General features: G+C 33.0%; 4 protein-coding genes across 4 annotated transcripts; 2 read left to right on the top strand and 2 right to left on the bottom strand.

The window, feature by feature from the left end:
• Positions 1-813: 813 nt before the first annotated feature.
• TRIADDRAFT_29364 (uncharacterized protein) lies at positions 814-6,166 on the bottom strand (the record flags this gene model as incomplete). Its single annotated transcript, XM_002115292.1, has 8 exons — positions 814-984; positions 1,458-1,544; positions 1,711-1,779; positions 1,907-2,037; positions 4,139-4,343; positions 4,451-4,612; positions 4,780-4,890; positions 6,050-6,166. 8 exons carry the CDS (start codon positions 6,164-6,166, stop codon positions 814-816), a joined length of 1,053 nt encoding a protein of 350 aa, XP_002115328.1.
• A 5,941-nt stretch (positions 6,167-12,107) lies between these two features.
• Positions 12,108-12,629, top strand: TRIADDRAFT_59402 (uncharacterized protein; the record flags this gene model as incomplete). The annotated part of the gene is made up of 1 exon (XM_002115415.1): positions 12,108-12,629. One exon carries the CDS (start codon positions 12,108-12,110, stop codon positions 12,627-12,629), a length of 522 nt encoding a protein of 173 aa, XP_002115451.1.
• Positions 12,630-15,456: 2,827 nt separating this feature from the next.
• TRIADDRAFT_29179 (uncharacterized protein) lies at positions 15,457-21,029 on the top strand (the record flags this gene model as incomplete). Its single annotated transcript, XM_002115414.1, has 6 exons — positions 15,457-15,674; positions 19,207-19,305; positions 20,210-20,260; positions 20,448-20,580; positions 20,677-20,813; positions 20,891-21,029. The coding sequence occupies 6 exons, from the start codon at positions 15,457-15,459 to the stop codon at positions 21,027-21,029; spliced, it is 777 nt and encodes a 258-aa protein (XP_002115450.1).
• A 1,946-nt stretch (positions 21,030-22,975) lies between these two features.
• TRIADDRAFT_59399 (uncharacterized protein) lies at positions 22,976-25,673 on the bottom strand (the record flags this gene model as incomplete). Its single annotated transcript, XM_002115291.1, has 6 exons — positions 22,976-23,062; positions 23,207-23,284; positions 23,541-23,625; positions 24,438-24,531; positions 24,912-24,948; positions 25,656-25,673. The coding sequence occupies 6 exons, from the start codon at positions 25,671-25,673 to the stop codon at positions 22,976-22,978; spliced, it is 399 nt and encodes a 132-aa protein (XP_002115327.1).
• Positions 25,674-27,687: the final 2,014 nt, after the last annotated feature.

The raw sequence follows: 27,687 nt of genomic DNA, 5'->3' as shown, positions 1-27,687 counted from the left end.
GAAAAAGATTTTTTACGTTAAAAGCACTAAATTCAATTACAAACGTTTTTCGGTCGGTCATTGAAGGATATAGAAGGGCAAGATTATAACTATAAGAATACCGTAAAATAAAACTCAAAAAATGTTTTCGATAATATAGTAAGCAAAATAGTAGTAGGGTAATGTCGACTATAGACTATTAAATACCAATCTTTAATTAAAGTACATGTTCAGGTATAGGCACAGCCATATGAGCTTATTCCTACAGCTTTGAAATGAGACTCAGATATTTACGGAAAGATTGATATTTTTATTTCGATAGACCACAAAGTAAAAGAATAATATTAATAACAAAACTAAATTACTAGAGATGAATTCGTAATAATATTACTTCATTAGTTAGTGTTACAGACAGACAATATATCATGTTATCATTATCATTATTTATGGTTATTTCATCTTCCATGTAAATTGCAATGATAATCATAGACTTACTATAACACATAGAGTTTAATTGCAAATGATTAATTTGATACGAGTAGATTAAGTTGAGGCAAATAGTAAAAACTATTACTTCATTTATCAACTGCAACAAGTGATAAATATCTGATCATTCTATCTAAATAATATGAAACTTGTGTTAAGTAGGAACTCATGTACACTGATATTAAGATTTCGCTGATTTAGGATCGCATTCTTGTAAAACCGATAGCGCATCTTGCCAAGCTTTAAGGCACTATTAGGATGATGGTACGAAAATAGATTTGCATATTAAAAGAGTATAAACGTTTATTCTACTTATTCTATGCTATAATATTCAAATTGTTCCATATATTATCCTATTTGGCTCACCTTTTGAAAGTAGACGATATTTCGATCAGCAAAATCGATAAATGTCGCTTTCAAATCGGAACGTTTGGTTTCATTCCATTTATCATATTCTGCCTTGACTGTATCATCGGCATCACGCATTTTTTCTCCTGATGCATCAACCTGTTTATTTAACTATAGACCAATTTTATACCGTTAGATTCATAAGCAATGACTTTGGCTATAAGCGCTATTTTCCGTTTAATTCTTTCAAGTTTCTCGTATACTTTTTATGGTATCGATATATCATACTGATACTAAACTCAGAGCTTAAATGCCTTATCCATAATTTGGCTATTTAGAAAGTCTACGGCAACTAAATAGCATAGTTTTGGAGTAATTGTACAATATTGAATAGCCTTTATTTTATATTTTAACATACTTCATCAATGCGATAATCCACTTTTTCTATGCGTGTTTGCTTATTTGTTTCAGTATCTTTTGCAAAAAGCGTGCTGATAGTAACAGCATTTGGGTTTTCAAGCATCTAATGATAGTAATTTGAAGTAAATTAGTTGGCATCAGCTTTACTAATACATTTTTTTAACAAACTAGTTAGAAACTGATCTCCCATAGCGAGACGTAGATAATTCTTATATTCGCATTACTCTTCGCTTATTTTCTGTCTTCCTAGCTACTTGTTCGACAAGTTGGTCATGCTGAACTTGAATTCGGTCTCTTTTCCTCAATGTAGTCTGGTTAAGTATAGTCAAACAACCGGAATTATTCATTTTAAATTATGTTTTCTACCGCAACAATGTTATCTGGAGAAAGCTTAAAGTAGATATAGTAACGAGATCACAACTATTTAAGAATTATCTAAATCAAAAAAATGTTAATTTAATTATAATACTTCATTACTTTGATAGATTCGGTAAATAATACATATTCATGTAAATTTTCACCAAATTTTTCATCTCTGCTTTCAACCTATAAGAAATTTTGTAGAGTTTAACATACTTTTGTTCGTAATATCTAATTAATATCTATTTAACAGCTACGAGAAAGTAAAAATGTTTAACTATAGAAATAGAAAGTATCAAATTGTTGACTATACCAATTCTTTTAATGCTTTGTTATTCTTGTCTACGCATTTAGAAAGAGCGGTTAACGAATCCGCTAAACGATGTTCAGAATTAGCCCAATTTAGGAAAACAGGTGCATATTCAGATTGTTGATCCATGAGATCTAATTTGTATAATGTTTTAATATATGAAATTTAAAAGTTTTAAGATGATATTTACATAATTTGGAGCATACAACATATACAAGGTGCTAAAAATTTTTCTATAAACTGATGATATCGCCAGTATTTAATGTTGAGTGACAGAAAACTATAACCCAATCTAGATAAAGCTTTATATTAGCAGTGCAAAATTATTCTCACTATAACTAAATCATTTTGACATTGCGGTTAAATTTGTAATTTTATCTGTCTATGCAACGTTAAATGACATCATTTTTTTTATTAATGATGTGTATTATAGCAATCGGTATCAAAAGTTAATTTACTATCATATTAGATGGGAATAATCATGAGTTGGAAACTTATGGATAATATTAGAATACTACATATTTATGTTCTCTAACTTAGGCATTAATACTCTAATGCTTCAAAAGCAATTACAATAAATTGAGTTTAGCTAAAGTGTAGATTTCTATTTAGTACAATTGGTATCAAAGCTAACTTACTATCATATTGGACGGGAATAATAATGGGTCGGAAACTAAAAGACGATATTGAAATACCACATTTTTACGTCTTCTACTGTAATTTAGGTATCACTACTTCGATTCTTTAATAGCAATTACAATAGATTTAGCTCAGCTAAATAGCCAATTTTTTTATCTACTTCGAACGTTTTATCGTATATAAATACTGTAAATTAGCTTTGATATACGACGATATTGTCAATATTTGCATCTATTAGAACAAGACAGATTACGTTATAATGTCTATTTTATACTCATAAATATTGAATATTATAGGAGAATTACATCTATTATCAGATTTAAAACCGTCAAGGAAGCAGAGATAGCTCAGATGATCATTGCAAAGGTTATGTAAAATGCTCTCAGGTCGTAGAGACTTTTCATAACTTGTAAAAACTATAAATCAGGTTTGATGTCTAATATTGTTGATGCGCCGTTGATGATCTAAGAGGGACGCATCTTAGTGAGATCTATAACTATCGAATGAGCAGATATATTTTAGGTATTAGAAATCTTAAGAAGGATGTTCTCAATTTATAGAACTTGGGATATTTTATAACATAAATACTGTATATCACGTATTATGTCGGTAATGTTGATAGTTACGTATAATTATTGAACACGATAGAATATCATATCATATTTTATAACTTGGTAGATATTTTAATACTATAGGTATCTTTACAAGATCTATACTATCAAAAGAATAATCGCATATCAGCCAGCAGTTGTAAAATGCTGAACAGAAAGTTCTCATTAGCTTAGGTATATGGTACTTTTGATATATATGTAAATACTATAGGAGGACTGCATCTTTCCAAGATCTAAAACTATAATGTGAGCAAACATATTTAGCTAACAATAACCGTAAAAAGCTGTGCAGAATGTTTTCAATCTACTAGGGGTATCTTATAATAAAAATATTATTACGTTGGTATTCAGTACTCTTGATGTATACGTATTTGTAGATCAAGATAGATTACCCAATTTTATACTTTAGTATTTTCATATTAGCGAAGGACTGCGCCTCCATAAAATTTGTAAATATATATTATTGATTATTTCAATAATACAGTAATATTTTCTAAAGGATCAACAATATCAGTAGGCTTCCACTAAAACCACGATAAGGTTATTGCAAAATAGTATCAGTCTTTCTTGAAGAATTTTTTCATATGTAACATGATATACTCTAATTATGTCTCGGAATCCTGTTAACATTTTGTCTAGCAGTTGTAAATTTACATGTTGGAATCTTATACTATTGTTGCGCACTATTTCTAAGAACTACTGGTCCTACTATTTGGATTTCAACTATAATAACAGTATCAGCGATTTGAGTTAAGGAAACATGCTCATATTTACTAAAAGTTAATATTAGGTATCATTGATTTTCAGATCTATTTTTACTACTGTATTCTTAAAACTGTGTAGCACTGCGGTACTCAAGTTGGAATTTCACAAGAATATTTTATGTAGACCGTTTCTAATGCTAAACAAACTAATACTCATTTTTAACCAAGTGTATGCTTTTTATCCGTTCTAAGTATAAAAGTACGTCTTTATTATGACTTACCAGACTGATCTTTACTAATCCGTTGAGAAATACGATCTATTTGTGTTAATTTCTCGGATAAATTAACAACGTAATCGTGCATGAGTACAAAATCCATATTTCGATTTTTAATCTTGATGGAGCTAGCATAATTTTTGACTTGCTCGATTCTACCACCAACTTTATTAATGAGGCCTGATGTTTGCTTTTTAGCCGAGGTTAGTTCCTAATAGAGGAGTGAAAACAAGTTGCTCTAATTATTTGGAAAAGTACTGTATGTAAATACAAATTGAGCCATTCGCTATTCTGGATATATTAGAAAAAAATCTTTACCCAAGCTTTAGCAGTAAGGAAAGTTTTTAATTCGTCGCAATTGGTCAATTTTTCATGTTTTGCCACTCTTACTAAAAATTTCTCTAAAGCTAATTGCCTTAAATGGATAAATTCTGGAGTAAAGCGATCAAGACGTTTAAGGACTTGTTTCTCAGGTAATGGCTAGATTGAAAAGAATGAGAAAGCAATGGAAAGAACTGAAATTAAAGTGATTTCAAATATCTAGACATATCGACAATTAACTATTTAGAATCAATATTATTGGGTGATGTCACATCCATTTTCTACAAGAAATGACATTATACTTTAAATAAATATTTCAGTCTTACAGGGATAATAACTAATGGGAAATTTTCTGTTAATCGTGTATGAAGCCATAAGAAATCTTGATATCTTCTTCTAACACTATATTCCGCTGCATCAAAGGCAGTTCTTGTTGTCTAAATAATTCAATCAAGATCACCATAACTTTAACAAGTAAATTAATATTGATCCTCGATTATTTTGGATGGTGTAATGGTTTGCATAGAATAAAGTACGTCAGTGTAGTAGCAATGAGGCTATTATAGATGGCTAGTAATCAAATTTGATGGCATACCTACAAATATTAAAAGCACAGTTGCAAAGAAATTTAGGTGCATAACTAGTCGAATTCTTGCTACTTTGAATGTAAAGGATAGGTTCAGAACAATTTATTTATCACCTAAGTATATTAGATATAGGCTACTTCAAATTTTGACAAGACTGATCGATTTTTAAAATGGCGAGTAATTACGTAATGATAGCACTAGAAAGTTTACGACAATAATCAGCATTTATTTGATCAATCTTGAGATAGCCGATTCAATCAGAGGATAATATGTCCGTGCTTGTTAGGTCATAGCCCGTGCCTATTTTAAAGTTTAGTCGTAACGAGTCGATAGTGGTAAAGCTTGTGGAACTAGGTTACGCTCTGTTCTCTATCTTATCTTGAGTTCTATATAGGTATTTCTAATAGGAAGGAATGATGGCTACTTAATAGTATTTTATTGGTCTTGGTTGAGGGAAACAATCCTATCCGTTTTATATCACACTTCAAATGGGATAAACACAAGTTTACGATATTCTAGTTCTATAAGTTATGCTAGGTATCTACGCTCTCTTAGCCTAAAGTATCTTGCCGTGGATGTTATAATAGACAACTAGTGGATACTTTCTTTGCGATGTATAACGTGCTGTTCAGCTTAAAAATTTATAATAACAGTTTTATCGTTAGTTATTACTAAGCTAAAATGATCTGGATAGTATTGAATATTTGACGGTTAAAGGATAGGCTATTGTGCAGCATAAAATTGAAAATTGTGTATACATGATTTTATATCGATCTAGTTATATCTACGCTCTCTTTTCCAAGAAATATTTTTACGTGGATGTTATAATAGATAGCTAATGAATATTTTCTTCGTGACATATTAGACATTGTTTAGCTTAAATACATATACGCATAAATGTATTTAGGTCAAATTATTCGCGATATCTTAGTTGGATTCAACATGAGTTTATAAGTAATCCTTAAGTAAAACAGAATGATAGCTATGACTATTACATAAATTTACGTACCTTAGTAACGACATTATAACTGACATAAGCATCTAAACCTGATCCATGTTTTTCCGGCTGATTAACAGCGATGATTAAATCTGGAATGTCGTTTGGATCTCCGCTTCCAAATGACATCTTCGGATAGTTTTTCTGAGAAAAGAAAATAAAAATAATCAAGACTAAGCTTATGTCATGCAGCTGTAATCATTTTTCTTAAAAATGAAACGCTGATAAATAAATATAAAGAAAGAAGAGACATGCTTCCTTTATTTTTATGTTACTATTGATTTTTCGCTTATTTCGATAGAATATATGGTATAGATATAAAGTTGCATACCACCAATGTTGGCTAATTGGCGACATTAAATAGAATTTTATCGTGACAGTACTAGTAAAGCATCTCTTAATATGAATCTTTTGATTCCTTTTTATTATATGTCACAGTAACTAAAATTTAAACGTAATCGAAAGCCTCGAAAAGTTCAATACTAATAGGATTTTGGCAGAATGTACGGATTTTTAGAAAGAGTTTAAATCATTTTGTGGTCAAGGAAAATGACAATTATGGAACATAGAAGAGAGTAAGTAAAATTCTATTGATTTTTCATCTAAATACTAATCTAAATCTAATCTAAAGACTACGAGATTCAATACTAATACATTTTGGTAGAACGGGTGGACTTAAGAAACCTGGCATGATTTGTGGTCAATAAAATACGATGTGGAACATAGATGACCAATCTAAATCTAATGTAAAGACTACAAGCCTAGTAGAATTCTGGTAGAATATGTGCATTTTAGAAAAACTTGCACTATTTTGTGGCTAAAGAAATACTATCATGGAACATAGAGGAGAGTAAGCAAAATTTTTCTGATATTTGATCTTCTAGAGGAGGAATTCTGCAATATAGGTAGTATTGTTGATCGTCTAAGTTGTTTAATATATATATATATATATATATATATATGCATGTAATAGATTACTATATTGAAACTAGCTATGGCTAGAGTAATCCTTTCAAGCATGATTCATGATCTGTGAAGATTTTACAACTTTATTTTACCTCTTACTGACAGAGATAGCACTTAAAGTCAATAAACCTTGATATTCAATTAGGCAGTTTTGTATCGTAAAATTGGATTATGTCATAGCCGAAATCCATCTATCCGTTATAGTAAGATTGAGTTGGGATACTGAGAGGTAATTATTATGCCAAAATAAAATATTTTTTGCTTTATCGCCTCGAGTATTTATTTTTTACAGTAGTTTTAAATGAATATAAAACGATGTTGGATTTATTTTAAAATCGAACACATAAATAAGGAATGTATTGAATTGATGGTATCTATCTCTGAGAAAATGAAGCAATATTCAATAGCAATTACCCCTAATTTTTCTTCGGCCATCATTTTTAGTCTTTCAGAGGCTTACTTGCAGTCTTGGGTTAATTGCTATCTGTCCAGAATTGGTCAACGCTACTATTCCTTATCTCGTCTAGGTCGTTACAATATAGAGAAGAACATATGTTGATGGCCATTTCGGTCATTTACAACCATATGCTTAAAGCTATTTGACGTATTAATAAAGTATTAAATACATGATCTCATTACTATCGTATATACAGTAGTATATCACTACCGTCAGTGATAGTTTCTTCTTTTAGTTCATCCAAATTTTTATTTATTTGTGCTATATTTTACTGTTTAATAATGGCTTTATCCATGTCATATAATCATTTGGTGATCAATTAAAATTTTCACTATTAATCGTTACGAATTAGATAGTATTCTAAGTTTCATTTCTCTATCGTAACACCCAGTATCCATTAAGGATCGATAATTACTACAGTACTCATATCCAATAAAAATTGTTTACTAAATTGATTCTATAATTTCATCATCTTTTACAGCTTTGCTGCTTGCATTGCATTGCATACGAAATGGTATACAATTATACATTCTTGTTCGTTGAATACTACGTTGTATTTATAGCTTTTATTTCCTTAGATATAGTCTTCTCCGATTGGCTACTAACTAGCATTTCTCCGTATTATACGCTACTGATATCGAATAGTCAATAGACCGGTAGAATAATTAATTTGTTTTGCCTTCCATTTTCTCATATTTTGTGTTGATTTCTTCTATCTTATGCTAGATGTATAGATGGTATTTGTGCCGGCACATTACAAAGGTTGTGTTAATGTTGATAGCTAAAGATTGTACTCCTATTGGAGGTCCACGGGCATAGATGATAGATAACTTGAGGTTATGTTATGGTATAGGTGTATCGTTAGAAAGCCAGTTATGAGTTTTTTTTTACAAAATATTGTTAAAGCATGACTTTCATCATCGTCAGTGATTACTCTTGTTGACCGTTTGTACTATTTATGATTGGAAAAGAAGTTACAACTTAAAGAGATTCACTTAGCCGCAGAGTCTCAGCATTGATACATGAAATCGGACCCTAGTTTACTCTAACCCTAACTCTAACCTAAAAGATGCTCTTAACTGCAGAGTCCCGACGTTGACTTATGAAATTAAAGCATGCTATACGCGTGCAGTAGAAAGGCTAGTTGTGAGTTTTACAAAATAGTGTTAAAGCATGAGCTTCATCGCCATCTCTGAATATCCCTACTGGCTCCTTGCACTGTTTATAATTGAAAGAAAAGTCTAATTTAGGAGATTCATTTCTGCTTTTATTCAAATAACTGTAATGTTGTGGCTTCTAATCATTTGGCAATAGGTCAATCTAGTGATTGTTTTTCTCTATCATGGAATTATACAGTAATATAATTGAAATTTTGGGAAACCTGGCTATTGCAAACAGTCGTCGAGTTATAGGCAATCGGTAATATAGATGTGTCTATAAATTTTTTTGGTCAATTTCCCTGAAACTAATAGCTAAGGCTTTGATTTTATTAATGATGCTTTAAATGGTCTATAGTCTAACATCAGAAATTCGTCAACATTTCTATTAACAACACTATCTCCCCATCTTTTTTTCAGTAGGCTTATTCTCATTTATATCTATACCTAGTTAGCCTAGATCGTATAAAAACTGAGTTAAAGATCAATGATACTTCAATATCACTACGCATCCATTATGAGCTACAATTGCGGAATTTCGACAACGTACTGTATGCTCCTAAGTCTTGTCTTGCTAGCAAATAGCAACTTGGCTATAAGCTGCTGTATTAAAAAATCTATATTAACAATTATAATTAATTATAATATATAGAATTCAACTGTAAACCAAACATAGACGAGTATACGAGCCGCTATTTCAATCTATAAAGAGTGTAGGAGTAGAAATCATCTACTTGATAAAGTTGCATCTTTTGTTTATACTAGCTTTAACTACGTTTACAATTTCTTGTTTCTTATACTTGTCGAGAATGGTACGAAATCTTTAATGCAGTTATTTGCTTTAGCCTAAGATTGTCATACACAAGGCCATCCTGCATTTATACTTACATAGTAACTATAGTCTATTGTAGTTAGCTGTTTCCGCTGTAAGCTGGTTTGTGAGGACATACTTGCTAGAATTCTCTATATTTCCTACATTTACGAGGCGAGTGCCTATTAGCTAATAAGCCACAATATTAGATATATAAACGGGATGCAACATGCCCATAATTATACAACTCATGGAATCTCTCTAGTACTTGTTTCACATGGGATAAGTACAATATAATTTAATATCATAATTACACCATATCTAGAATCCTTTACATGTTTTACATAGGAGAAATACAGTCTTGGCTAATAAGCCACTGTATTCTATATTTTATATAATCAGGGTGCATTGTATACCATGTATAGTTATATATATCATACATGCTATCTAAAGTCCGCTACGCAAAGATCTTTCACCTTCATCTGAAGGAGTGTTTAAGCTAGTATTGTTTAAAATGGAATATATGCATATAGTTATAGCATATCTAGAAACTTTTACATGTTGTACATAGGACTCGTGCAATGCAGCTAATGGACCCTATTATTTATAAAATAAATAAGAATTTTGTAGCAATTGTGAGTCATTAGTCCATGCCGTATTTTGAGGAACATGGAATAGAGAATGTTTATGTCCTCGAATGATGTTAATTGTCGTTAGGGCTATCGCTAAATTCAATACATCCCCGGTTAAAGCTAATTTGATATACAGTACATAAGGACTATATGTTACGTACATTTGCGTATATCTAGAGCTTATTTCTGTTATTTTTAATACGTAAACAAATTCACCATGTTTATTTGTACGTGACAGCACGTAAGCATCCGTTGCACTTTAGTCCTTCTAATTTGCAGTCTAGCCAGGGTTATTTCCTATAGCTGCAAATTATCGTTTATCGTTCTAATATTTTAAAAAATTTGTTTTGCAATTGCATCGATATCCTACTGTGAATTGTCCCCTGAAATATGTTTAACTAAGAAGAGTTTAAAACGTTTTATTCTATTAAGGCTAACTCTCATAATTGACTGCGCTATTTTCTGAAGTTTGAGCTCCACTTTGCTCTTATTATCATCATTCAAGTTATTTTGGCTTTTGCACTGTTAGTAGTAAGGTATTGAAGGCTATTAACTCCTATCCTGTATATTTTTTTCACTTGTTATGAAAATGTTACATTGTATAATTATTATATCATTTATTAATGTACATTTCTACGAAGATTTTAGGAAACATTAATCGGTTTTATCACCTATTATAATATGACTAGTTTTTGTTACTTGCTTTAGCTATCAAACTAGACGCCATTATTTAAAATAATGCAATGCATGGTACAGTATATACGGAATATTTCTTGCTTCATATACGTCCAGTAATAAAGTGTTACATTTTTATCATTGCAGCATCATTTTATCAACATACTCCTACAGCTCTATTTCGTCAATACAGAAAATACTGTATAATCTAACGCACGTATATTTATTTCATCTATTTTAAAAAAATAGATGCTATTATTGCAGTATCATTTTATTGATATAAAACCTCTATTCCTTCAATGCAGAAAATGTTGCATAATGTAACCACAGTAAATGCAGAAAATGCTACATAATGTAATGTTATGAACTAATATAAGAAGCCTTAGTACTAGCAGTCCATGATAATGCGCAATGTATTTATTTCATCTATTTTTAAAATATCAGATGTCTTCATCCAAGTATCATCTCATTGATATCCAAGTCTACTCCATATGTACTAGTACAGTAAACAAAGAAAACACTACATAATATACTGTAATGTACGGTGTATTTGTTTCATCTACTATTAAAATATTAGATGCTATTATCGCAGTGTTATCTTATTAACATGCAACTCTATTCCTTGCGTAGTAAAAGCAGAAAACGTTGCATAATTAACTGCATAATGTCATGCCTGGTATATCTACTTCATCTAGTATTAAAAGATTGGATGCCATCATCACAGTGTCATCTTATTAATATACAGCTCTATTCCATGTATAATAAATGCAGAAAACGCTGCGTAATGCAATGCACGATATTTTTATATCATAACTTATTAAAAATTTTACATGCCATTACCACGGGATCATTTTATTAAAAACAGCGTTATTTCGTGTAGAGGCAATGCAGAAAATAATGCGTAATGCAATTATTACCATAGTAAATATATATTTTGTGACAAAGATACAACACCAGAGATATTCCTGGGTCTTCATCTATCTCGAACTACTCATCAAGATCAGTGATAATTATAAATTTCTCCCTTAACTTTCATGGCAAAAACAATATAGACTTTGTCCATATACGTAAAGGATAAATTAATGAAATCTCTTTATTGTGAAAAGTAACTCGCTTTTATACTTCTATCTATATTCACCAGTAGCTACAGAGTATAAACACACGGAAATTAATATTAATAAACGCTATTGCTGTCGTATATTCTTAGAGCTAAGTTTGTGCTCATGTTCAAAATATATTAGAGCATACATACGAGTATGATATTGGCCATCATCCAATTATTATTTTATTAACGTGCACTCTGTAACATTTTCATCTTTAATTAAAGCTTTATGTGTGTTATGTTATTGTGTTTTATCGATTAGAGAAAAAGATGTCTTCGAAATCAGCACACTCTGGACCTGATTATCCATTACCAAGTGGAATTGAAATGGACAAAGGAAGTCAAACTTTTGATAACGCTAGAGGCGGTTTAAAAGTGACATGGACTGATAAATTAAATCAAAAGCATATTGTAGATCTTACAAGTGAAGATGAAGTTAGCGTAACATTTCCTATTCAATTTGGCGGATCTTGGAACTGGAAGGAATCGGCAGGAAATATGCAAAGGACCGGTTTTAACGCTGCAGTTTCTTGGGTTGCAGCTACATTTACAAGAATGAATGAAACTAATCCAGCAAAAAAGTTTTGGGGTAATCTAACTGGACAACAATTATCTGGATTCTATGTTCGGATATCAGCTGTAGGATTTAGAAATATTCCTGCAGATCAAGGATTTTTAGGCGAATTAAAAGATCGAGTCAAAGATGTTAGTGAGTTTGCTGAGCTAGGAGCGAAAACAGCGGAAGAAGTGATAAAAATCGCCCAAGCAGCAGGAAAATTAAAGACAGGTTGATATTCATCAATTAAAATGGAAATTGGTGTTAAAACTTAGACATTGACGAAAAGCGCATTCGTAAAATTTTGATTTTGATACTGATCATCTAAAACAAACTAGCGATAATTGCTCAATTTCTGGCTTTTGCAAAGCAGATATAACTTAATTTTATTCTTTAAAATTAGTGATGATTAATATAAGCTGTTATTGCTATTCATGAGTTCATATTCGTGTAATTTGGTAGTAATATTCATAATCTAAAATAGACTAGTTACTGAATTCTTGCTGTTATAATACGGGTATAATTTTATTTTATTGTTTAAGTGAGTGATGGTTAATAAAAGTTATTACTGCTATTCGTACGTTCCTATTAGTGAAATTTGATTTTGATGTTTGTTGTCTAAAATAGATTAAGGTTCGAGCCTTTCGTTTTATCAATTTTCGTCCTATACGGATATCTGATCATGCTATCATTCTTGACAATAATGATCCATTATTGTTGCTGTTGCCGCCTCTTTTCATCAGCCATCTTCTCTCTTTTACCTGTCTTGCACATTAAACTTTATCCAGAATTCTTTGTTAGCATAATTGTCTTTTTTCATAAGCAGCAAAACTGATCTTGGCCAATATGCAATAAAAATATTAGTTAATATTCATTATTATCGCTTACCAACTAATCTCTCTAAACTAGTATCCATTTGTATCAATTAGTACCGTATGACTTTGCTCAGCTTATGTGTTGATTTGCCCTATCTTGAACTGGATGTATAATTGGTATTTGTGCTGATGCATTGAAGAGGTTGTTTTAATATTGATAGCAAGAAGGTTGTACCCATATTGGAGGTGTACAACCCAGTTACGGAGAAGTAAGTAGTTAAGGCTGCTGTAATTGTTACGATCTCTGCCGTCAATTGTGATGTTTGCGAAGATTAAGCGATTACCATAATCACAGTAAATTGTAAGAGAATAACTAGGTAAAAAAGTAGTCTTTATTGCAGGCTGTACGACGAGGAAAGCTGTGTTAAGTTACAGCGTGTATAATGACATGACTAGTCAAATAGCTACAGTAAGATAGAATAAGTAAAGCAGGAGGGTTTTCGTGTAACTGGCAGAACTAATTATCGTAATAAGTTGTTGAAGATAGCTTTTATAATGTAAGAAGCACAGCAAAATCGAGTTATTTATAAACACCAATGATTACTAAGAATATCTTACTTCTATGTTAAGGTAGTTTTACGATATCATGCAACTAGAGTATAAAAAATTTCCATGATTTCCACAATGTCAATTATTCATTAAACATAGAATATATAGAGTTGTGTTCCAGTGTCGTGGAAATAACTTTCACTGAGAATAGACTATACCGTATTTAGAAGCATATACTACAGCCGTCATACTTAAATTTGTATAAAACGTTTATTAACACTGCTTTTCTTACCTTTTGTCCATATTGTAGAATAATTACATGTCAATTTAAATGGCAAAGCAAACTAATATTCATATATAAGTTCTGTCTACTCGTTATTACTAATGAATAACTGGCGATATACTTTAATCGTAAATTTGTAGCATCAATACCGGGCTAATTGTAGCTGTCAAAATGGCTATTACCATTAGTTTGTTCTACTCGATAACATGGGTTGATCTTTCGTGACCAATGAAGGGTAAACAAATTACTCTTTGCAAATTTTTACTCATAGCAGTTTATTATTTACATCTCTAATTTTATTTTTGACTAGATTAAGGTCATGTTATCATAATATGTAATAAATAGAATAATTTACTTCAGTGATCAATATGTTATTTGCTCATAATAATATAAAATATCATTTTGTTCGGATTATCCCATTAGTTGATATCAACTCAACTTTAAAATATGCCCAAAATTGAAATATCAATTTAGATAACCAAAAGCGTTCCAAATAAATTTACTATATGGACTGATACATAATGTTGAACGCTGAAAAGATATAATTGTGTAAGTTGAATTAGGCCTAAACTCGATGACTTCTCAATTCGATCTATGTCTCTGCGGAGATATCCTTCTACTGGTATATATATATATATATGATAGAGGAATTTCAACGGAATACAAGTTTGATTTTTGAAGGAAGGGGAGACATCGAAAATAATCAATCATACAGCAATGATAGAGTTAAGCTGAGTGTAGTGTACAATGTACAGTACACTACAGTATGCACTGTGGGTACAGTAGATTCAGCAGCCGTCAACAGCTGTGGAAACGCATGCGTCCAGCCAAATGGATCCTATTACAGTATGGACTTCAACCGGCGTACGCGACACGCCGGTAGCAGTGTCCAACTGTCCGTTCCGCAGCTGAGTGTCAGTGTCAAAGTGACACTGCTATTTTTGGACGACTGACTTGCGCACTGAAGTGCTAGTACTGTACCGGTACGGTACTGGTAACAGCGCGACAAACGCTATTTTTGGACGAGTGACTCGAGTACTCCAGTGCTAGTACGGTACCAGTACGGTGCTAGTACGGGACCAGTACGGCACCAGCACGGCACCAGTACGGCACCAGTACGGCACCAGTACGGTACTGGTAACGACACGACAAATGCCATACTATACTGTTCTGTACACCACATAGAGTATATAGTCCTGTAGAGTACAGTACTCGCCCCACGGTATCCCCTTCAAGCAGACCATTTCAACCGTGGAAGCTTAGGTGGAGGGGCACATCGCAAGCCGCTGGTCGCCTTTCCAATGCACTTTCTAAATGGCGTCCAGTGATGATCATAATAATGTAACTCTCGACGACGATTCTTGTTGTACCTCCGATGGTGATCAGGATAACGAAGATGAGTGGATCGCTTACCTGATGAAAAATGATGAATCACCTGAAATTATTTATCAGCCTAAAATCAAGCATGCCAAATTGATTGGTAATCGCTACTTGAAGGGCGGTGTGTTAGGAGAAGGCGCTTACGGCAAAGTGAAAGAAGTCTTGGATACTTATACCCTAAAGCGATTAGCTGTTAAAATATTAAAGAATGCAAAATTGAAGCGAATCCCCAATGGCGAGCAAAATGTCCTACGGTAAGGACCCATTTCTATCCTTGCCCATGTTGTTGAATGCTAGGGTATAGTCTTGTAGTCGACGTGCTCTTCACCCAATATACATGACCTCAATCGTCATACTCTTACCATGCGATACCACGACATACTATTTTGCACATACCTTGCCTTCCTTGCATCATCCTCGATTGCAGCCATAAAGGCCACTCGCCATCATGATTGTCCAAATCCAATTTCTTCTCAATCCGTTTCATCAATAGCTACTCTCTTTCAATCCCCTTTTTTCCTTCCATTTATCCATCAATGACACATTCATCAGGACAAGGTTTATCCTTGTATTGCCATTACCATTTCACCATCGATTCCATCTGCGTCATCATCATCATCCGATTGTATTCCATCATCATTTCCCTCTTCTATTCTCAACGCGTCCATCTTCAATCTTTGTCAACATCATTGCCAATGGTGAATAAACCACCCATCAAACCTAAAGTATGACTCAAGTCAACCGTACCCTAGGACAATTTTCACACAAACTGCACTAATACTTTGAGATATTTTCCCTTTGGCTATCAAAGAATCATCCGACACTATAAAGGTGGAATGATAATGGATCAAGAGTTGTTGACGCTGATTGTTATTTTTATCATCTATCCAACATCTTTTTTCAACTTGACACCATTTGCTTGCAATCCTGCATGACAACCATAGTCCCAAAAAAGGATATAGCACTATGCTAGCAAGTTCTGTCGATATTTTTCAAATACACTCTTGCTATTATTTTCATGAGTGTTTTTTTCCCCTTAGTCATCGCTACACTCCAATAAAACTACACAAGGTCTATCATGAAAGCCTTGTCGTATAGTGGTATTACTTAAAGGCATTGCCATAGGGGATAACCAAATATTCACTTAATCCATTCCTTTCACTGTAAAGTTTGAAGGTGAAAAAGTGCTATCACTCACTTGTTTGTATAGATTATGACTAAAAATGGATTTTATGCTAATGGGCTGTCTATCCTTGCCGTGCTGAGTCCATGGATACTCATCACTTTTTGTTGTTGTCATGGTACACTGCGTAGGTTGTTGGGCTGCTAGAAAATAGATGATCGGCTTTAAAAACAATCACGAGAACACCATCTTTTCCTCTGTTTGAAAGATAAATTATATCGTGACCTGATGGACACCTTGTTCGCTAGAGTTGCATTCCTTCTTACATTGAGAATGGATAGATTGCAACATAATAGAGCTAGAAAAATGAAGTTTATTTATTTAGTCAAATTTATAGTTGATCATAATTACAACATGAATTTTGCTAATATTAAAGTGCTCTTCTACCCAAGACCGCTAAACTGTAGTTTATACAACATTTCCGATATTGCTATCGGCTACGGCTGATGTTTGCTTTCGTCAATGTTGCCATTCCACTATTTCCATCCATGCTATCCTCGTTCCTTCTTCCCTTTGAGACCTAGTGACATGCTTACGGTAGCCCATTCTATCATCGCTAAACGTGTTAGTATTGAATTATACCACACATTACAAGAGCATTGGAGATACGTAAAGTGCATTCCTATTCACACGCACAACTATCCATAGTAATGGAGCTATGGAAATGGAAAGATTGGATTGGACTACGCTTTCAATTAAGCTTAATGATGATCGCTAATGGAGATTCAATCGTTGAGCATATTAACGCCAAAATTGGCTATTGTCATGCCAACGCGATATCGTTTACGTGATACAAATCATGTTGATATTAGGCACCAATCACTCTTTTCGACAGCTACAAATGATAACTTTTTTATTCGATGTCATGGCCATTTCGATCATCTTGTTAACAACTCAGTAATAGAAGCGATCATTTTTATTCTTGACTTACACTGAGAGAACCTTGGCATAAACTCTACTGTACACATGTATAGATCCATTGCTATTGATCATTCTACCTTATCACTGCTACTTACCCGAGTTATTAATATTTGATATAGACATCATTAGGGTTTTCGTTGTGAAATAGAAATGTTACAGTAGCTTCAATTATTTGCTGTTATACAGTATTGTATGAAAACTGTATAAACAATTGCACATAGGCTATTATTTTCTTTCCTCTCATTGCTGCAGTTGGCGTGATGCTTTTATTCGTGTGGAGAGTAAAAGTCTTATTCTAGGGCAAAAATTGGATATTAATTAATTATTGACATCATCACTTGACGGTAATCAGAACGTAGCTTGAATTGTATCTCTCCTTGTGCAATACAATTTCAGTTCAAAGTACTTTTGAAAATAACCTCCATTTGAACATCACATGATTCGATATTTCCTAAAAGTTGGACATCAATAATAATGGCGAAATAGAAGAGCCGATAGTTAGGAAAAAATGGGAGTTGAGTTTTCCAGTTTCATCAACATAATAGTAATCATCAATTTTTTAATATTACTCTATCGGATTGACGGCGATGGATTCTATCAAAAATCGATTATAATAAATCGTAAAAGTTACTTTGTAGCTTAGCAACAGAGATTAGCTAGAACTGCCGGTATAGTATTTTTCAAATCTATATGGTTCTAATATCTGCATGACATTGATCTCTGCATATGGTCGGTACTATTCTGTTTTTACGTCGTATTTCGCGATTGGTTAAAGAATGCTTTCATGATTAAAATGAACCGTTGGCTTAGCTAATTACTACAGTATAGACAGTGAGAATTTTACGATCTGTTTCCGTGAGGAATTTTTGATCAAAGATCGCTTAAGCAGTGGTATACGCTTACTACAAGGAAGAGCTTAATCCAGGCGATGGGATCGTAAATATTTACAGTTAGGAGTATTACGATACCAACTGGGAATGCATCCCTGCACGTTTCCATAGAACCTTATCATAATTAGCCTACGTGATTCTTCTACAGTATTAAGTTAAGCTGCATGATTAGGAATACTATTTTAAAGTCATCGATGGATGCTTGATTACCTACAGGTTAAGTGGATATTTTTCCAGAGTATATAGTAATCATGACTCAATCTTGGAAAATGATCTATTTGCTATCGCTCAATCCTTTACCCGGCAAAGTGACGTTATATTTTAATAATGATATTTTAGCATACGTACTACATGCATAATTCGATGAAAGTTTTTATAAATACCGTGTCATAGCTGCGTCGTAAAGCATCCTTATTATTATTCTTGAAGTTTTCACGTAGGCTGATTGTTTACTGCATTTCTACCTGCTGTTAGTTATCTAATTGTTGCTCCTGTAATGTTTTCTACAGTAGTATCGACTAGTAGCAATACTGTATGATCTCCGCGATAGCACCTCACAATCTGTTGCAAGTATAACTTTTCCCGAAACAATAATACCATGGATCATTGCTACTGCTTACGCGTATACGTTGTTAATAAAGCGCTGCGTTTCTGTCAATAGCTATATCCATGCATTTTCAAGACTGTATTAGCCTATTCTGTTCATTGCAATTGTTGTTATATCGTTATAGATAAAATAGAAATTGATTGGACTTATGCTAACCGAAAACTATTTACATCAATCATGTCTAGGGAGATACGACTACTCAAAGGTTTATCGCATAAAAATATTGTCACGTTATGTGAAGTTGTTACCTGTGATGAGAAGCAAAAAAGATATCCTTTTGAAAAGTTTCTATTGAAAGACTAATTTTGCTGATATGTTTTGTTAGCTCTGAGTTATAAGGGCTATACTTTAAAATTTCGAATAGTTCTCGTAAAATAAAAGTTCAATTTAAATATTACAGATCACAAGATTTTATTATACTTTCCAGTAAGGTCATTTATGAAGGTATCAATTTTAGTGATTTAACGTAATATCTCAGTAAAGGATGCTGCTATTCACTAGCAAATTCTAATAGAATCCATATGTATCTGTGCAAGTATATTGTAAACTATTAATTTCAGGGGTAAAATTGTTATAAAGTTACCTGTGTCAATTTGAATGTTGTATAGTAAGTGTTTAATTAAGGTAGCAGTTGGTATTACAAAGTAAATATATTAAAATACAGTAGACAATATACAATCATAAAAGACTGTTTATTATAATTAAATTTTCAACAGTATGCACAACTTAGTTGTAATATCGATAAAGATTAGATTATTCATCGTACAGCTTTAAACAGCACTCAGTGATTTTATAAATTCGCGTTTACATTTTCGTAATTTTTGCAAAGTCATTGATTTCGTACATTTAGTGTAATTTATACCAGTACATACTGTAGTTAATTTATCGGTTTGTGATAATTAGCATCATTATTATACTCGAGATTCTTGCTAGTGCTACGTAAGGAAGGGTTTCGTATATTATGAATGATTTTTGTTATTAAAATATTGCAAGAAAATTGAAGTTCCATGTTATGGCCAATTGTTGATAAAAGCAGCTTGCAGTGCTTATATCTATGTCCAAATTTACACTGTTTGACAATAATTTTTAATTAGAATTACCAAATTTTATTACGGATGGGTTGAAAAATTTTCTTTGACAAATGTCAACATACATGATAATGGAATATTGTTTTACCGTGATGCAAAGCTTGTTAGAGAAAACACCCAGTGGAAAATTTCCGTTGTGGCAAGCGCATTTGTTAGTAGTACTGTTATGAAATTAAATTACTATTCTCATTTTACTCTCAAAATTTTATTATCATAACTCTTGTTTTACTCTTTAGTCTAGTCGCTGTAATTTTACTTTTTAGGAAGCTTCTAATGTAGCTCCCTTAAGTACTTGTTTCGAAATAGTAATGTTAGTATCCACTTATACTTCGAATTAGGTATTTTGCTCAGTTGGTCAATGGTTTAGACTATCTTCACAGTCGACGAATTATCCATAAAGATGTTAAACCAGGGAATTTGTTAATTACCCATGATCAAATTTTAAAAATCACTGATTTTGGTGTCGCAGAGGTATTTATTCCAAATGCTAGTAATAAATTGATTCATTTCGTTAGTATTGTATGTTATATCCTATTGTTTATACGTGTGTTGTTATTCATTTTTTAGGAGTTGGATCTATTCGCCTTAGACGATAAGATTTCTACAAGTCAAGGTTCGCCGGCTTTTCAACCGCCCGAAGTTGCCAATGGACACGATACATTTTCTGGATTTAAGTTAGATACATGGGCTGTTGGTATAACACTGTAAGATTCAAGTCAAATAGGAATATCTCCGAGATAATGATAGTAATCTTTCCTCATTCATGTTGAAATAAATTTAGGTTTAAGATGACATCTGGTGTGTACCCATTTGAAGGTCGTACTGTGTTTACATTGTTTGAAAATATTGGCAAAGGGCAGTATACTATTCCTGATGTTCTTAAGCACGAGAGTGAATTAAAGGATTTAATTAATGGTTAGTAGCACTCATGTACTGTTTTAATTATCTGGTCTATTTTCTACATATTCAAATTAAATTATGACATGGCGTATACTGTACATATTATTTTAGGCATCTTAATGTTAGATGAAAATGAAAGGATGGACATTTGGGCGATAAAAGTGCACTCGTAAGCTATTTTATCATACAGTAATTTTTTTTTGCAAGCTCTGTTCCCATGCCTCTTTACTGATAGTTGGTGTGATTGCTTTATAGATGGACAAGAAGGAAATTTATTAAGACTGCTGAATTTATCAAACCAAACGATAATGATGATATGTCTGTCCTTCCGTACTTAGAGGCCTTGCATCCTGAAAGTGTAGTACCGGATAATGAGGAAGACGATAATGTTTTAAATCGTAAGTTGTATAGAAGAATGTGAAATAGAAAAATCGAATTCTAAAGTAAATTTTGATGCCAATTTATACTATAATGATGTAGTCATTAAAGATGTCATTTCGTTAAATTTTAGAGTCAGGGACATCAGATCATTTTCGAAATCATGCCAACGTTAGCAATAGTAGTGCAAATCAATCTTCAGGAATTGCTCCGCAAGAAAAAAAGTCCAGAAAAATATCTGGCTGTAAATCGCAATAACAATGGTTTAGACGCAATACAATATTATATTTTTTTTTGGCCAAGATGATTCTCAAATGCATTACCTGTAGTCAATTTATGAAATTTATTTTTAAAATTTGTATAGTGCTTAAAAATCTGTTGATATTTGATAGTATGATGACTAGCTAGTTTCATTTATTTTCTATATATTAAAGCTAATGATTCAACTCGAAGGAGCGGGAAGAGTTGCAGATCGCTGTAATTAAAATACTAGTTCTAAGAGCTTTCAATTGATATGTCTTCATAATTATCATGCTGTTGGTTGTTTTGAATGCGAAAGGTATTCATTATATGTGGAAAGTGTATTATTTTAGTATTTCAACCAGATTGGTTTGACTGGCGCCGGTTATATAAATATAAATATATAGAGAGTTATGAAATTGTAATAGAATTTTGAAGCGGTTTCCGAAATTCGTGATTATATTTGCATAAGTGTTCAAATACTGTAAGTTGTTAGAGCAATTTTGAAATGCTGTTATGTATTGCATTAAGTTACTTTTGGTATTTAGAGATGGAACTATTTACTGTATATTCTAACCTTAAAGTATTGTAATATACCGTACTAAAAATACGGTCATGATTACGCTATTGTATTATACCGAATTTTTACGTATATATATATTATTGTCATATATATATGAAGACGTTTATGGTGTCAAGAATATATTCGTAACCGAGGCTTATTATTGTATTGTTTTCGATATACGAGTATTAGCGAATGGATCCCAATCTAATTAATTAATTAATTAATTAATGTATACAATCCCTGATACGTAAATTCGCTTTAACGTTACAAATTTATAACAGTTACTTTGATTTTACATGACGCCGTTTGCGAAATTTGTTCTAAAATAAAATCTGCTACTACTTGGTGGGCAATTTATGCATATCGATATAATGGTATTCTTTAAAATTTCGTATACTGTTAGACAATATTTTATCAACTTCGAAATGCTTAAATAAAATAGAAACTACTATGTTGAAATCATCTTCAATTGGATGTCAAAATTTTGGATAAATCATCGCTTTTTGTGCACTATTATCTTGTCTGATAAATGTATTAGTGATAGGTACGATATACGCTGGTAAAATAAATTATTTTATTGGACGATTAATGCATGATACAGAGTTATCGAATGCAATAATGGTACATTATTACTTTATTATAGTTAATGAACGGTTTGTCTATTTACATGCTGTACACAAATGCAAGTTTATACTTGAAAGAAAATTTAACCAGTATCCGCTGCATTAGTTTCGTACAATTTTTGTAAAATTAGGAATTTTAAGTGGGATTTATCAATATTTATTAAAATTCCGGTAGAACAGGGAGGATTAAATTGCCAAATTTTGAATCTTGACCAATGTAATAGCCTGGTGTGGTAGTTCTAGCGTGCTATTATAGTATTTGATAGTGAATAATTCATTTGTTATGATAAAAATTGAAAATAGAAGTAAATTGGTGGCATGAGAGCGCACCAAATTCTAAAACTAGGTCATGCCAATCGCTAAAATAATCCATTCTAACATTCATCTTTACCTGCAATGCGAGGGATATTTGATCATTGGAGCTAGCTGGGGCTGGAGGATTGTGGGAAGTATTTGCATCTTTACGTATCTATATCAAGTATGTGTTTGTTAAAATAACGTGGCGTAAGGCTACAATTACTGTCTACTACTGTAAATACTTTGATAAAAATGTATGACAAATACGCGTATGTTATTAATAGTATTGTGGATTTTTATTTGCTAGTATTAAATTCATAACTTCATAACTTCACTGCAACTATATTACTGGCTTATAAAACGTATAGTATATATACAATAATTAGAATGATTTATTTGCAATGGAAATATCCCATTGTATTACTTACAGATGATTCTACTTGATTTCCGGGTATTAAAGGAGGAGGACCTGCATTTGGAGGATTTCGGAGACTTCTTTGTTGTTGAGGGACCCTAGCCATAAATTACGATGTTAGAGATCGTAACTAATATCAACATCATTTTTTAAACTATTATTAAAAACGTGGTGCGGTGCGTATTACTGACTACCGTAATAACATGTATGTAGGTAGGTGTAGAAAATTATGATTCGATGACACGGCGTAGACTATCACTACTTAGAAGATATCAATAAAATTGAAGGTTGATAACCCGCTAAAGACTGTCGGATGTAATCATTATGTTTATTAATTATTCAATTTAAGAATATGAATGGTATGTATCAGCACCTGTATTATACAAATACACCTGATACATCCATCAGTTATTATTAAATAATACAGTAACAGTAGTAAAATTCAAGCGAGTCAAAAACGGTAGATTGTTTAGAAATAAGTAGTAATCGTTCGGTAATTTGAGGATATCAAAGTTTTCTCTACTTCATCGTAAATTAGTACACAACGGATGACTATCATCGTGTTGCCTGTCTTATCTTGGTAGAGGGACAGTTAATATAGGTACTATCGGAGACTGTCAGTAGGAGTAAATATTAAATAAGTTGCTGTATTGTTGTAAATTAAAAAGTTAAGATAAAGGAAACTTTGCAATTGTAAAAGCTCCTTTGAGCCATCTGCGCTAGTTGGGCCTATGAGATTTTACATTTTCCAATGTAAAATTATACGCACAAAAGGGAACAATATTTTTCAAATCCTTGTCAATATTTACAATAGTTGCAATTACAGCTACATCGACTGCGTTTAATAAAATACGTATAAGATGGTGTTGCAATATAAATCAAGTTACCAGCTGAATCGCAAGTGATTTACCTATGAGCTGTCGCAGATGCGGGTCCCTGGCTTCTAACGTTAGGTCGTTTAGCAGCACCATCTTTTTGAAATGCTCTTCGATTATTGATTTGATCTAAAAACGAGTACAGTACGCATATATTTATTGCAGCGGAAATTATGTACGTTATGCTATACGCATTGAATCAATTGATCAAGTACAGCAGTCATGTTTGTTTATTTCCAAGTTAAAGCGGCTGTTGATTGTTATTTATAAATCATCTTTTGTAGATGCAATTTTATACGCGTGTTTCTGCATATCGGTAATTACTGTATAGCATACACCGTGTATACTCGGTAATCCAATATTCAATGGTTATACAAGTACTGTATAATATAGTAAAGCAAGATATGAGTCTATGACGAAATAGTTGACCGACAAAATTTGAAAGTTTTCAAGGCTAATGATGTAAAGTCAGCATTGGAAAACTGAACTGTGAATTAGGTTTGCAGTACCTAAGATACACGTGTCTACTTTATGTTTAATACATATCTGTGATCAATTGCAGTTAAAAATTAGTCAATTAATGTTATCCTACCCGATTATATTTGATAATAAAATAGCCACTGATTCAGTCATGCAAGAATCATGCATATGGCTCTGCTGCATGTTCATATCGTATCTATCAACACTTTCTACTCTATCTGTATCAAGAAAGACTTTAGTATCAATGACAATTACATCCGACGTACAATAGGAGAAGCCCATTGCAGCCCATTTGACATTGCTCAATTTACATTCGATTCTGTATATATACATATATGTGCATTTACTGGGTATAGAGGAAATCCTAATTATTGCAAATATCAGTATTGAAGACTTTTGCGGTACTGCGAAGTTCATGAAGGGCCTATGAAGGGTTTTTATCGCATTTTTGAAAAACTAACAGTATTGATGGAAACTATATTCGACGTGGAAGAAGTCCATCGGAGACAACTTGAAACTGCTGTATCGGATGACCATCTACTATGCAAGGAAATTAATAGTGTTGCTAATGTCAGTCTAGGTCCATGGAGGATTTGTAGTCCTTTTTTAGATATTAACCGTATTCACGAAAAGTCGCATTCGACGTCGAAGAGTTGGATTGGGGCCAATTTGAAATTGCTAGTCCAATGATAATAACTCACTCTACCATAGTCAAAATATTTCCTCTAGTTTATCAGCTATTTCTATTTCTGTAGAATTAGCACAGAAAGTACCTGTACAGGATGATCCATGGTAATTTGCTCGATTTGATGTACTGTACAGCAATATATATATATAAGTTACCGTCGTTAAGGAAATCACTCAATACTGATATCAGTACTATGGATGATGTGAGCAATAGTACAGAACATGGCCCATCCATCAAGGTCCATGGCCAATTTACAGGAATTTATTTGAAGTTAAGTGTATTGATGGAAACTCCATTCGACGTAGAAGAAGTATATCGTAGTCGATTGGAAATGATTTACTCTAATCATGATCCACAATGCAAGGCGATCACAAACACTAGCATGGTGGATGGCGTTGAAGTCGTGTCCAATGGCCATGGACGAAGATTGTCGTGTTACCTTGTTGTATACGAGTTGATCGTGTCTAATTTTTATTTTTTTACAACAGTACAAGCTCAATGCGATGGTCGATGAAAGCGATATATCAAAGGTCTTTAGTCACTATAGTAGTCAAGGAAATCCTGTCTTACCTGCAGACATTTCTTGATGTAAAATGGCAGTTGAAATCAATGGAAGATGGAATAGCAACTGGCTTCTGCTCGTGGCTTACTCTCGAGAATTGAGCAACGCAAAGCAATCACACTGAAGGCGATTTACCCTTAGAGTGCAATTTACGATGGGCTACAATACTTTGTACGACAGAGAGATGTATTGTACACTGTACAGTACAATACGTACAGTACAGTACTGGTACGAAATGATCACTCGTACTGTACACTGTACAGTAGTGTTCACTATAGGCGAAAGAAATAGACTACAGTACTGTACTGAGTGTTGCGGTACTGTACTACTGTATACTGTACAGTCCAGAACTGTTACGGGTCGACTTCAGCACTGGACTTCGTTCTGTCAGTCTGTCCGGTTCAATGCACACTTGCAGTGAGTAGAATCTAAAGGAATAGAGATCGGTATAGTACAGTACAGTATGAGTACTGGTACGAAATGATAACTCGTACTATACTGTATACTGTACTGTACTGTCTAGGCGAAAGAAAATAGACCACCGTACTGTACGCGTCGACTCCAGCACTGGACTTCCTTCTGTCAGGCTGTCCAGTTCAATGCACACTGGAACCATCTCTTTTGGAAAATATTCATGAGCTTGGAAGACATTGAGTAGTCGATGCTGAAAGGTTCCAATGGACTTAAAACACACACCCTAAGTACTGCACAATAATGCACAGTAGTGTATATTGTACAAAATGAGGCCTTGAGGTATCAAGTAGAGCAACCCCATCAATGACAAGATATAATGGAAAACAACGATAGTAGAGCACATTTTCTCTACTACGTCATACGAGTGATTTGAAATGGATGTAAAACAAACTGCTGATAGGCATCTTTTCAAATCATTAGACCGATTGATTTATAGGGATAGGCACATATTTCCCTATATCAACAAATCTGTTAATACGTTGGAAGCTTTCCTTGGCTCCTTTGGAGTCTTTTTTGTTCGTCCCTAGAGACTCCCAACAGTGCAGCCTTAATAGTACAGTAGGGGAAAATCCAAAACAAGAATTGCAATATTTCTTTTCTCATTCTACCAACAATGGCTCGCATATCAACTGCTATTGTGAAGGATGTATCGACTGCGCAAGTGCAGGTGAGGGAATGCCCAAGAGAGGACCCATTGGGATTGAACAACACCACTTACTGACGACCATTTCCAGTGTGTTATACTGTAGTCTATTGTATCGATGTCTGTACTGAACAGTAGACAGTAAGTATTGTGGTCCAATGTCGAGTCAGCTTACGGACTGTACTGGACCAACCGGGACCAACTGGACCGTAGTGGACTTGGACAGTAGTCACAAGACAGCATTGGACATACTGTTGAAAATCGCAAGCACAGCAGCAGCAGCATCCAAAGGCTTGGCGTTGAATAAAAAGTGGACTGGATTGGGTAGGCAAGAAGAAAATTCAACAACGTTTCCACTGGCCAAATCGATTTTAATCTTGTCATTGAATCAAGTTTGACTATTTTATCGTTGTTGTTGGAGTTACGACTGTCCTGTAG

Source organism: Trichoplax adhaerens, genomic scaffold, assembly GCF_000150275.1.
Source record: "Trichoplax adhaerens TRIADscaffold_10 genomic scaffold, whole genome shotgun sequence".
NCBI classification, from domain to species: Eukaryota; Metazoa; Placozoa; class Uniplacotomia; order Trichoplacea; family Trichoplacidae; genus Trichoplax; species Trichoplax adhaerens.
Note: the sequence above shows the minus strand (reverse complement) of the source record. Positions and strands in the feature narration are given on the sequence as shown.